This window comes from Podarcis melisellensis, assembly GCF_964234715.1.
Source record: "Podarcis melisellensis genome assembly, chromosome: 7".
Taxonomy (NCBI): domain Eukaryota; kingdom Metazoa; phylum Chordata; class Lepidosauria; order Squamata; family Lacertidae; genus Podarcis; species Podarcis melisellensis.
The window spans coordinates 56,089,247-56,103,165 of NC_138539.1; the positions used below are offsets into that span (position 1 = coordinate 56,089,247).

General features: G+C 40.9%; 1 protein-coding gene across 5 annotated transcripts in view; it reads left to right on the top strand.

Annotated features, from left to right (window-relative positions):
• The first annotated feature begins 1,716 nt into the window (after positions 1–1,716).
• The window catches only part of ATP9B (ATPase phospholipid transporting 9B (putative)), a 114,273-nt gene continuing 102,070 nt past the window's right edge, over positions 1,717–13,919 (top strand). For 3 of the 5 annotated variants that reach the window (XM_081919434.1, XM_081919435.1, XM_081919436.1), the window contains exon 1: positions 11,595–11,735. Coding sequence is in view for 2 of the 5 variants with exons in the window: in XM_081919432.1 (XP_081775558.1) it covers positions 1,757–1,851; positions 11,562–11,735 (269 nt within the window). In the remaining 3 variants the exon portion in view is untranslated. Of the gene's footprint in view, positions 1,852–11,561; positions 11,736–13,919 lie in introns of those variants that run through there. The other 2 variants (XM_081919432.1, XM_081919433.1) reach the window with 1 other exon arrangement.

Here is a 13,919-nt window from a genome sequence, read left to right on the forward strand (position 1 = left end):
GCAGGATCCCGTTATGTTCATATGTGCTCCCAGGAAGTTCTGGGCTGGTGGGGGAATGCATTGGCACTCTTTCATTAGGTTGGGTGTGTGACTTGTGCCAACCCAAAGCTGGGGTAGCTCCGTTGGTAGCGCATGTGACTCTTAATATCAGTGAGTTTAGATCCCATGCTGGGCAAAAGATTCCTGAAAAGCAGGGGATTGGACTAGATGGTCCCTTCTAAAGTCCTATGAAAGCATCTTTTGTTTGGGGCAACCGGAGCTACTTAAAAAGTACTTTGGCTATTGTTAGTGTGTGGCGCTGTGGGTTAAACCACAGAGCCTAGGACTTGCCAATCAGAAGGTCGCGGTTCGAATCCCCGGGACGGGGTGAGCTCCCATTGCTCAGTCCCTGCTCCTGCCAACCTAGCAGTTTGAAAGCACAAAGTACAAGTAGATAAATAGGTACCGCTCCGGCGGGAAGGTAAACGGCGTTTCCGTGCATTGCTTAGTCATGCTGGCCACATGACTCGGAAGCTGTACGCCGGCTCCCTCGGCCAATAAAGCAAGATGAGCGCTGCAACCCCAGAGTCGGTCACGACTGGACCTAATGGTCAGGGGTCCCTTTACCTTTATACAGTGGTACCTTGGGTTACATACGCTTCAGGTTACACACGCTTCAGGTTACAGACTCCGCTAACCCAGAAATAGTACCTCGGGTTAAGAACTTTGCTTCAGGATGAGAACAGAAATCGTGCTCCAGCGGTGCGGCAGCAGCAGGAGGCCCCATTAGCTAAAGTGGTGATTCAGGTTAAGAACAGTTTCAGGTTAAGTACGGACCTCCGGAACAAATTAAGTACTTAACCCGAGGTACCACTGTAGTACCTTACCTAGTGTGCCTACGTATCATTGTGCCATGCGAGATCCATCGGCAACTCGTAATCTTAACTGAGTACGTAACTTTATTGCAGCAATCAAAGGCGCGGGGAGTAAGTTGGGGTATTGCAACATTTATTTTGGAGTTAGCTTGACTTTGGAGTTCTGGAAATTGAACTTCTTGCCGTTGGGACTTTCCGAGCCAATGAGGAAACGGAACCGACCGTCTGTGCATGCAGGGATGGCGATGCCGACCAAACACAGCGGCGTGCCGTGAGCCGCTCTACTATCGTCAACGTCGCCACCAAGGGAGATTTCGTGCAGCCCGATTCTACCCATGTTTCTCGGGAAGGAACTCCCGCAAGGAAACGGAGAGAAGCTGCCATCTTCTCCTCCCTCCAGCTCACCAACGCACAAGGCAGCAGCGCTCAGCGGGAAGAGGCATCCGGGCTTGAATCCTGCGATCTCTGCGGCTCCACACAGACCCCGGAGACGCGGGTCCGCGCCTGCCTTACGACCCCGCGGGGCTTTCGCTTTCCCTTCCTCGCTGCGTTCCAGCCCCTTCAGAACTCCGCGCTTCGCCCATCCGGCGCGCTCTCTTCCAGCTGGGGGAGGAGCGCGAGCGCTTCTCGGAAGCTGATTGGACGCGGCGCTCCGCCTGGCTCGGCTTCCCTCACGCCCCTCGCTTCCTCTTTCGCTTGCTCTCTTGAAAAGCTAAGCCTCCGCTTCCCGCCCGCTTACGTCACCGACGCACTGCGCGCGGGCCGCGTGACGTCAGCCGGCGTCGGCGGTGACGGCGCCGCCCGTCCGTTAAGCTGAGGGAGGGGGAAATCCGGGACAGAGGGAGGGAGGGGAAGCGGCCAGCCGGCGGGCGGGGGGAGGGGAAGGGGGTGGGCGGAGAAAGATGGCGGACCAAATCCCTCTGCACCCGGTGCCGCGCAGCACCCAACGAAGGGCGGCGTATTACACCAACGCCTCCGCCGCGCAGAGGCACAGCAGGTACCGGCCGGAAGGGAAGTGGCGGGGGGGGGCGCGTGAGGGGTGCTGGTGTGTGAGGTGCCTGGTGGGGGATGGGCTCCATCCTCCGCAGCCCCCGACTTGGCTGGCAGGTCCCTTCGCCGCGCTGAGGCGTTTGGGGCCCTCACTCGACGGACAGGACAGGGCGGCTGCGGCTCTCTGGGCCTTTGGGTGGTGGTGGGGGGGGGGTCAGGCTGCCTGTCAGCTTTCTTAGGCTGGAGGTGGGGGGGGGGAGGCTGTCCCTTCTGAGAAGGTGCTCAGGGATTGGCGTTGCAGTGATGCTGCTTTGACAGGCTCCCTTTGCCCCATTTTGGAGGGTGTGTGTGTGATGTCTCGCCCTGGGGCTGGTGTTTCCAAGTCCAGAGCCCTGCTTTGGCAATGCCCTAGAGCTCCTCCCTGGAACATAGAAAGTGATAATGGATGAATACTCTGAGCATGTGCAGAGTGTGTCCTTGTTGCCACTGAGGGGGTCGACCTCTGGGATCAGAAGGAATGGTTGGTAGAGCAGTGTGCCACTTCTAGGAAGCAGGGAGGGCCCCACTGACACTTGGTTCTAACCATAGGCAACTGGAGGGATGGGCGAAGAACAATGTTGAGAGCACCTCTGTGGTTAAGGATCTCTCGCCTATGTCCTTCTCAAGCTTGGAGCAAATCTTAGGTGGTGGATGGTCTGGGTTACCCTTTCTGGTGTTTGTTTACATATGTTGAGTTTCAACAGAACCACTTAATTCTTATACAGGATGAGTTCAGTGGCAGAACTGGAATCCATCCCCCCAGTTTTCCAAACTTCTAGACTGGGCTGTAGATGTTGGCTACTGAATCTTGTTTCTACTTGCAGGAAAATGATTGTTGGTTTTAACGGCCTTCCCTACTAACCAGAGCACTTGAGGTGACTTGCAATATGTTGGAAATACTGGCGTAAGATGTTTAGGGAGGAAATTAGAGTCCCCTCACAAGGCAGAACTTTCTCATTCAGGCTGCTGCAGATGTCTCTAGGCTTTTGATTTTTTGAAACAACTGCAAAAGGCACTGGCAAGGATTCCCATGTGTTTGGGAATCCTATGGGTTCTTCATTCCATGGGTACCTGTGTACATGCATTCTTGTGCATTCTTCTGAGTCTGTGTGAGCCAGGGGCATGATTAATGGGCAAAGGCTTACTCTCCCCTCATACATGTCGGGAGAGCACCTGAACAGGTCTCTAGGTTCAATTCATTGTTGTTCCTCTAGAGCAGGGGTAGTCAACCTTTTTATACCTACCACCCACTAATGCATCTTTCTTGATGGTAAAATTTCCTTACCGCCCACCAGTGCTTGATGGAAGGAGGATTCAGCTTGTCCTGTAGAACCCCCTACTGCCCACCTGGAATCCTGAAACGTCCACTAGTGGGGAGTAGGGACCAGGTTGACAACCCCTGCTCTAGAGGAACAAATTTGTTACTGGGTTCTATTTAAAAATGGAATCTGGTGACCACTTTAACATAGTTGTTTTAGTTGTTTCATGCCGTTGGGTTCAATTGATTTCAGATGCCTTAGGAGTTCATTTGATTACAAAGGTTTTGAGATAGGCTGGTATACCATTTCCTAGATGGCAACAGGGAGTTTGGTCTTACTCCTAAGGAGGTGTCTGAACTCCCTTCCAATTACAGCTTGGAGTGTATCCAGTACTCTGGGATTTGTGGAGGCAGCTTCTGATAGAAAGAAGCTGCAAACTGAAACTGGAAATACTGGTGCATATGTATAAGCACTTGGATCTTTACTCTGGGATCTGATTTCCAGGCACAGAAAGTTTAGGTTTTGTAAAGATATCTTTTATTTGAAGAAACATATGAAAAATTAAGGACTTATAGAAAAGATGAAACAGATAACATGTTTTCCTCTTTTTAAAATCAACACGTTTGGGAACATTGTAAATACAAGAAAAGACAGATTGATTCTGGTGGTACTTTAGAGACTAACTTTTATTGTCTTTAAAGCATAAGCTTTATAGCCTATAGGTTACTTGAACAGATTTATAAAGTTGAAATTTATGATAAGGCAAGCATTTGACAGCTGTTGGTGTATACATTATATTCACTATCCATCTTCCTTACTACATCAAACTATACAGTATCTCACGTGCATCACCTCAGATAGAAGACCCTCTTCAAGAGAGGAGTCTTCACTAGTGTGGAGTATAACTGGGCTATAAAAAGGTGTGATGGAGTAATGTGAATCACATTTCATTATGAAATAGAGGTGTGCAAATATTCTTTAAGGCCTTGTAAATGTGGGAAGGAACTTTTAGGCTACATTCTTCCCTGGCAGTAAGCACTATTTAAAGCAGTGAAACTAAGCACTTAGTAGATATGCATGCACATAATTCTGCTGTAAGTCTTTACTTAAGCACTGTATTACAAAATCACACTGTATTTTTAGAGTCCTGTTCTTCTCTCACCCCCACTGGGTTGTAGCCAACTAAGTCATTGTACAAGTAGAATGGGTTAGACTCATGAAGTGGAACTTCCACCACCTTGGCTTGGTCCTTACCCCAAGCATCAAGCCCAGACCTGCTGTGGAGAATTAAGAGCAGAGAGGATGAGTGGAGGGGGTTCAGGGAGAGGAGGAGGAGGGGAAGTTCTGTTGTGTTAGCAGAAGTCAGAATGTACCGTATATAATCCTTTTCACATTGTTGACGCTGATATCAAGGTATTTGTGGAGCTGCAGATATAGTAATCTCAGATACAGTTACTTTCATTTCACCTTGTAAATATGTTAATGAAAGGGCATAAGGGTATAATGCCTTAACTAAGGACTTGGCACCTTACTCTTAAACTCATAACGTAGGGGTTTAGGTATATCACTATAATTTATTAAAGGACTTTCAGCTGGTAGCTGTAGGAAATGACCAAAGGGGTTTTGTTAAGTTTAGCATTTTATTTATTTAATTAAATTTATATACTTCTTACTCAACGGAAGCCCTCCAAGCAGTTTACAAAGAACAATCTAAAATGTTCCTTAAAAATATTGTGTTGTTGGATTTGTTCTCACTGTGTACATCTAAATTATTTAGCAACCAACTTAGGTTAGTATTGGGGATTTAAGGTAACATATTTTTAGTTTTCTTAAATATGTAAGTCATGGGGTTGAAGATGATGGAGTAAACTTACTGAGCCCGTCTGTAGGTTATGGATTTCAGTACATCTTCAGGATAATAGCAGATAAGGTAAACAGTGGCTTCCAAAAGGCTACCGTGTTGTATATACAAGTTGATTTACTAACAATGCATTCATATACAGTACATATCTTTGCAGATGTAAATATAATTTATTTGTTAAAAAAATGATATCCCAATTTTTATCATTAGCTCTCAAAGCAGCATACAATGATATAAATATAAAATATACAAAATTTAAAACAGAAGTATTTAAATTCAATTCCTGAATAAACAAGGGTTGTGGTTTTCAGACTTTGTTAGTTTAAGGTGCTCTTTTCACATGACTGGTCTGCCATGATACCCTGTGTACTGGATACAATGAATATAGGATACACAATCTGTTTTCATGGTGTGCTAGCTAGGCCATAATTGCCCCACATGAAAAGACTGTACAGTGGTACCTCGGGTTACATACGCTTCAGGTTACAGAGTCCGCTAACCCAGAAATAGTACCTCGGGTTAAGAATTTTGCTTCAGAATGAGAACAGAAATTGTGCTCCGGCGGCAGCAGGAGGCCCCATTAGCTAAAGTGGTGCTTCAGGTTAAGAACAGTTTCAGGTTACGAACGGACCTCTGGAATGAATTAAGTACTTAACCTGAGGTACCACTGTACTTCAGAACACCACCCAATATTCCTGTGTGACTATGTAAGAAATAATGTTTGCTATTATAAGCTTCCAAGTTTTCCCAGAACATGATTGGAAAATGTTGGTAAACTGGGTAATGGTGCTTAAGTAAACATTGCCTCTCTGAGATAAGAACTTTAGTTTTCTAGATACATAATTATTTACGTAAGTAAATCCTTGATACATTTTCAAATGTATTGTTGGATCAGATCATGTATACAATCTTGTTTTTGGCAAACTTGTTAACACTAGATAATATGGGTAGCAGGTTTTGCACCGTAAAATGTGTCCCCATGTCCCCATGAAGCATGTTCTGTATATAGACTACTCATGAGTTACATGCAAATCTTAGGCTATTTTTTCTTTTTTATTCTGAATTTTTAAAGTAGTTGTGAAATATTTGATTTGGTGAATTAATGTAAATCTGTTAATTGACATTTTGTGTTTGTATGGTATGAAATGTTGTTCTCATTGTCCAAATTGGAAACTTTTTTTTGTAAAAGAAAATAGGTTTTTTTCACCCATTCAATAAAGATACAGTTTTAAAGCTATTTTATAGTCTACTTGATTCTTAGTTTGTATTATATGTTCTTTTAGAGTCCAGGAACAGACAGTTTCTGTTCTTGTGTTTTCTTTAATGGGGGAGAGAGGTTCAGAAAATAGGGTTTTGTTTCATTTTTCAGATCACCATATCTGTTTGTCTTAAGCATAGCTTTTCAGAAGCTTGCTTTTGAAATATGCTACTTTCACAAGCTCATTTTAAAGATTGTCCTTTGAAAGCTTAGTTTATCTAATCTATTCTCAAATAAGGTTTTTTATTATTTAGGTTCAGGACTTATATGTGTGACTCATTCTCATGTTTACTGCCTGGCCTTTTTGTTATCTTCCCGCACCTCTAAAACATCTTTATGTTTTTGTATCTGTCTCTGATAACAAAGTACTTAAACCTTGGACAAAAATAGTGAGCATTCTCTAGTTTCATATAGTTAAGTTTTGTCAATGTCTTTGTATTAATATATCAGTCAATTCTCATGGTATCTTTATTTTAAGATCAAGCCAGAGATAGTGTCTTGTTTTCCCCCAGTGTTATCCACAAAAAAGTAATAAAACAAGATACATCACTATACTTTTTCAGTCAATCTGTTTGCCCAGTCCTATGAGACAGAATAATAGCACTTTATTCCAGTTAAGAATGTTCAAACAAGGGGTGTGACATAGGTTTGCAATAACAATGGTCACGTAGTAGATACCAAGCTTGCTGTTAAAACAGAAAACTCCGGCATTTATTGCAATAGAAATTTGGCAAATTAAAAGTCTTAGTTCTCATTCATGTAAGAATAAGAAGTTCTGACCCATCCTAGGTATGTATTTATGTGAACCAATGTGCGAGCTTGGTGCAACATGGGTATCGTTACAGGTCTTTCAGTTGTAGTTACTGAAAACGTTTCCAGATTCACTGGGAAAGTTGTCATCCTAGTTACAGAAATTGCTCTTCACTATATATGTGATTCATCAGCTCACATAATCCATAAAAATAAAACATTATTTTAAATGGCTCTAAAAAGATATATAAAATTCCAAATATTGCTATGTTTCTACAGATGTGTTATCTATAACCCATAAACATGAAAACTGCATTTAGTATTCAACATGTACTGCATATGTGAACTTTGAGACTATGTTAAATATAAAATAGTTTGAAATTTTGATAGTATTATAACACCACACATTTATTATTTCAAAAATAAGAGTTATAGGAGTTTTTGTTACTAAAACTGGTAAACCTACAGGGAAGTACTTGGAAAACAATTTAACTCCGCCAGTTTGGAATTACAAGTTATCTTTTAAGATAGACTTCTGGAAATATTTCTGTAGTGCAGTTTTGCAGTGTATATCATGTGATATTTAAGAAGATATGAATACAGAGAATTGTTCAGCATGAAGTTTGTGGAATTTGCCAAGATTTCAAAGTAAGCTGCTGTAATTAAACCAAAGAAATTGTCAAGGCAATCTGGACTAGAAGGTGATTGCATGTGGAAGGGGATATATGGTTATCCCTTGCCGCCTTAGTGGCCAATCGGATGCATAAGAGAAGCCCAGAAATAGGATATCAGCAAAATAGACCTCTTCCACTGTTGTTCCCTAGTGAATGGCATTTCTTCTGATCTTGGAGGCAGCATATACAGTGGTACCTCGGGTTAAGTACTTAATTTGTTCCAGAGGTCCGTTCTTAACCTGAAACTATTCTTAACCTGAAGCACCACTTTAGCTAATGGGGCCTCCCGCTGCCGCCGCGCCACTGGAGCACAAATTCTGTTCTCATTCTGAAGCAAAGTTCTTAACCTGAGGTACTATTTTTGGGTTAGCGAAGTCTGTAACCTGAAACGTATGTAACCCGAGGTCCAGTGTAGTTACTATTACTAGTGGCTGTTGATAGGCTTAATTCTCATTGAATTTATCTAATATCCTTTTAAAACATTTGTGTTGGTGGCCATCACCACACCATGTCCTGGCAAATTCTGTAATTTAACACTGCACCTCATGAAAAAGTGCTTTCTTTTGTCTTTCCTAATTTTTTCCTAAATCTACCATTAAGCGTTATTGGGCTGTAAGAAAAAACACCCTCTGTCCACTTTCTCAAGAGCATGCATAGTTTTACACACATATGCTTTTTCAAATACTCCCCTGATTCTTTGGAATAGCACATGAGGAAGGGGAACTTGGTTAATATTACCTCTCTCTTTCTTCCTCCAGCAGATTACTTCATGGGCAATGAGTTGTGTTCACAGCAAGTCTGAGTCAATCCCGTGGAATTTTCCTTTTTCACTACTGCACAGAATTCTGCTGTAATGACAATGTGTCATTTTTGTTACACAAACCTCCACAACCCAAGATCTTTTCCCTGGTCATTTGCTGCCAGCTCAGTGTATGTTACACAATGATATAGGGTGAAAAAAATTCCATCCTCTATTTTTCTGCATAAAATGTTGCATTTCAAAAGTTCATTAGTACTGTAACAATGTCAGTTCCAAATAAATAATAGGAAAGCTTGGCAGTTTCATAGTTTTTAGCTTTTTTATTAGATGCAAATAAAATAAACTTGCTAAATTAGATTATCCTCTAGGCCAGTAGAAAAGTTTTCCAAGCAAACTCAGCATTTTCCAATTCAAATTACCCTATGCAAATTAATTCAATTCATTTTAAAAAATAAATCACACAACACTTATGTAATAGTTTTTTTGCCCCACTGTGCATCACTTTTTACAGTAAACTGCTTTTGTCATTTTAATGCTCATTCATACAGTTTGACTCTTTGCATTCCCCCACCCTCTTATATGGTGTGGTGTCTTCAGTAAATTTAATCATATCTCAGTTTAACCCTAACTCTGATACAACGCCCCACTTCTTTGTGGCTGAGAATGAAACCATAAGTGCTAATTCTCTCCCGAATTGCAGCAGCTAGTATAAAAGTTTCTCATAGATTAAAAGAAGCAAGGAGAAGATTGGACTTGAAGAATTCTTCCACTATAAGAATGAAGTAGTGACTCCAAAGCAGCATATTATTCAGAAATAAAGTGCCAGGAATTTTGAGAAGCAAAGGGAGAGAATTGTGACGATTTGCCAGTTCACCGTGAATTAAACATTAGGAGTAATGCATGAAGAAACTTAGAGTTTTGCTTGACTGCTCAGGGTTTCTATATTTGACTGTCATTCTGAACGCCTTGAAACATAGAGGTGTAGGAATATTACAATAGCTCCTTCATGATAGTGTATGTGCAGAAGCATATTTTGGTTTGCTGATGTTTACGTAGTTTGTGTAGTGATAATATAAAAGAAAACAGCTTTTTAAAATATAGATATGGTTTAAGCAGTAGACAGTAAATTGCAATTGGCACTTAATGAACTCATTTGGTTACTATTCCTTTGAAAAGCCATCAAAGTTTGAAGAGAGCATAGTATTATTTTCACAGCAGATATTTATATAAAAGTTAATTTTGAAGTACGTATTGTAATCTCTTTTCTCCTAGTTTCTTTTTTTGTTAGAACTTGTTTAATATTAATGTTCTTTTTCTTTTGGAAGCCATTTTTTCTCCAGATACCTGTCTTGTATCTGATTTAGTAACACCAGTGATGTGTTATGCATACTTACTTATTTATTCATGTGGCTTTCAGAGCTTTATTTTATAAAAAGTTTCTAGCATTATACTTAATTGGTTTGTCACTCATGGTAAACTAGCACAATTCAGTGTACATGGCACTAGATCACAAAGAAATCGAAATTTTTTCCCTATGAAAAATCCATTATTCATCATTATATTGTTTTTAAATACTATGGTAAAAATTCTAACACAATAGGAAAATTGCTTTTTGGAGAAGAATAAATTGCTTGCCAGTTCAAAGGCTGCATTTTGAAGTCAAGTTACTAAACATTATGCTTATTTGTTATCTTAGTAGTTGGCACACTTGTAGAGTTAACACCACAGTTCTTGATTTTAAAATATTTTTGAGAAAACGTGTTTTTATAAGAGGTATGAATAAATTTCATTCTTTAACTCCTGAGATGATGATAAGAAATGCTTTTAGTTTACTGGTGAATAGAAATATGTAATTTTTGACAAAGATGGGTGTACCCTGTTTCATTGTAAGTTGTGCAATGGAGGATTTTGATTTTCTCTCCCCTCCCCTTCCCGCCCAGATTGAACAGTCAGGCATATATTTCTCAGTATTACAACTTTGTTTTAACAGCAATTGTTTCATGATTTTTCAGTGTAAATTATGTTGAGAAAAGTATCCTATTAATGTGGTCCATTAGCCACTTTAACACTAACAAGTGTAAAGGAATGCCATGAGATAGATACCATTGCTTGTATGTGCCTGGTTCCCATATAATGTTAGGCCATAGTTGTTCAGCTAACCACAGGTTGTCCACAAATGATCAAACAAACAATGACCAGGGTTGTTTTGTTTTCCAGCTGCTCTTGCCTCATAACTTTGTAGCTTAGCAAGCACCTGAGGTTGAGTGACCAAACTAAACATGGTTCAGGAAGAGTTTGGGGTTAGCAAGTAATGAAAGAGTTCAATGCCACAGATCCAGAAGTACCAACAGCAGCACGTGGTCCCCCCCCCTAAGATTTGACACTTTTATGATGCCAAAGAAAGGGAGGGCAGTGGTTCTGCTCTCTTCAGTTCATAATGACACAGCAATCACAGAGCAGAATTCCAAGCATGAGACCATTCTTTATTGTAATAAAAACTCATGATTAGATGGTTTCCACACATGCTTCCAAATGCATGATCAAGTTATGGTCAGTGGTTGTTTTTCCAAATATGGTGGACATTGGCTGCTTGAATGTCTTATATTGTTTGCAAGACAGTGGCCAGTGGTGTGAATATCCCCAAAGACACCTTCTCCTAGCAGGCCTAGGTCTGGAGTTGATCAGATTCTGTACTGAAGTCTATGCACACATGGGATATCAAGACAGACAGACTAAAAACTGGTATGAGCTGCTGAGGTTGACACCAGTAAAAGAGAAAGGCCTTATCAGGGCTTTTTTCTAGCTGGAACTCAGTTCTGACACCTCTCAGGTCCTCTCAGTCAAACTATGTTTTAGCTCCTGGTAGTGTGCTTTAGCTTCAGGAGCAGGGGAGGATCAAAGTGGCTCCAGTTTTCTAACTATACCAGTGCACTTGCTCATTCATGCTTAACTATTATTTGGCTTAGTGTGTGCAGACAAGGCCATTGTGTGTTTATATATCAAGAATGCTTTGAATGCATGCTATATATACATAGCAGCTAAAAAGAATGTTATCACTTATTTGGAGTTAGTCCAATGTTCTCATTTATTTATCTATTTCTTTACAAAACCAATAGGTACCAAGTAGAAGACGAGTCATCACATTTGGATGAAATGCCCCTAATGATGTCTGAAGAAGGGTTTGAAAATGATGAAAGCGATTACCATACTTTGCCAAGGGCCAGAATTTTTCAGAGAAAACGAGGTTTGGAATGGTTTGTCTGCGGTGGATGGAAGTTCCTTTGTACCAGGTTTGTTGCTCTTTTTCTTTTCTTTTTTGTGATAGCTTGATTTCTGTCTTGTAGTTTAAGTAAATCCAGGGTGATTTTTAGCATGGAAAGTATTTTAAAGCAAAACTCATTATAATTTAGAAAGAAAAATATTTGAAAATTAAGAAACTGCAATTATGTGCCACCATGGTGTTTACTGTGGGGCAGGATGGGTTTGAACTGAAGTGGTGGAAGCAAACCCCAAAATACTTTTTTCTACCCTCTTAGGATTCCTTGTGGGATGGGGAAGAATTAAGAAATGCAGATAATCTTTTGCCTTTGTTCTTCCTTCATCCCTGAAACTCTCACTGGAGGAAAGAGTGACTATGTGCCAGAAGTTATGTGATCTCTGAAGCTAATTCTTCCTAGCCTCCCTCTACTTGGCCTCTGTCAAGTCCCAAGGTGGTTTCTAAGCAGAGCAATTTCAGCTCAAAGAGCGTGTGCGAAGATGTGTACTTCTACTGAGACTTTCTCCTCTCCCCCAGGTTACTCTGGGAGACTGTAACTTCCATTTCACCACGAGGCAAGTGGGGTGGGGAGGGGGATTCTGGAAACAGCCATTGGGAAGAGACCATAATGAGTGTCCAAAGATTGCTGCTCCTTGTTCTGAGTTTATGTAAGCACAGTGGTACCTCGGTATAAGAACAGCCCTGTTTATGAACAATTTGGTTTTAAAACTCCGCAAAACTGGAAGTAGTGTCCCGGTTTGCGAACTTTACCTCAGTCTAAGAACGGAATCTGAACAGTGGAAGGGCACCAGCAGCAGGAGGCCTCAAAATCTGATTTTCTATTTTTCTTTGGCTCATCAGTGATGGCTGTTGTGATCATTTCATTACTGTCAATAACATTTTATCCTCCTGCTTTATTCTTTTTAGCTGGCTGCTGACACTGCCCATCCTCTCAAAATAGTTTGCCAAAAGGTCCTTTTTCCTAGAGCGTATTGTCCTTACAAAGTTTCATTAGTTTAGGAATTAAAATGGGCAAAAATCCCATTTGGAGGCCTCATTCCTAACTTATTTTTTATGACCTGGAAAGAGAGATGGCAGTACCCTTTCAATGATGTTCCCAAGAGCCTTAACACTAATTCACTAACGGTGGGTAATATCTTGAGTTGATTGATGTTGGTGAAGGGGGAAACGTAAATTCATTAACTGATGATAAGTTAACATTTCAGCTTTAAAGGTTAAAAAGTACATGTAACTGATGACTCTAGAGTGAATACAAGTTAGAATTATCTCCCAGTACTCTGCTGTCATTTATAAACCTCTTGTGTTGAACTCTCATGCTTGACTTTAGCAGAGTCTCTTGAGGAAATTAGTCTTGCATTGTCAGAGCTCTCTCATGTTAGACTTATATTAAACACACTTTTTCACAATAAAAAGTTGCCGTAATTAGTAATGTGCTAAAGATTTGTACATTTGCATGTGCTCAGAATTGCAACCATAGTCATTAGCTTTGGCCCCCCCCCCACATTTTTTCAGGTACTTTTGTATAATCTATTGACTTTTACATTTCTGTTTGGGGGAGGCTATATAGAACAATTAAATAAAAATATCATTGATCAATTTAGTTGGCTTTGTCATATATATACTTCAGCTACAGTGCTGACAGCAGTGAAATGCTGTAATGAGAGCGACCTAGATGGTAGAGCTAGGTACAGTATGCTAGGTTTGGGTTTAGGAACAGTGCTAAGGACAAAGATCAGTATATTTCTTATACCCAAGAATCTGCTGCTACCCTGCACAATTTCCGAGGACTACTTGGAAGAAGCTGCATGCCTTGTTGATGGAGCCTGAGCCACCACTTAAAAGCATTGTCATTCACCAACCGTAGGGTTAATGGAAAGTTAGTTACAAACTGGAATGTACACAGACATCTACTGCATCTGCTGCATATACACTCTACATTACAAACCCCTCTCTGAAATGCACATAACAAATGATTATGTACACCAGCCTTCCTCAGCTGGTACCCTCCATGTTTCAGACTACATCTAATGGACAACTCTGGCTCTGTTGCTTCAGGAACTGTGATCACAGTGTTAGCAAGGGTGCTGATTCTGAGAACCAAATGGCTCACATGATACAATACATTATACAAAAAAAGTTATTAATATACTTTGTGAAAGTAGCCAAATATATAGCGCTTCTGAATTTTGAAGCCCGA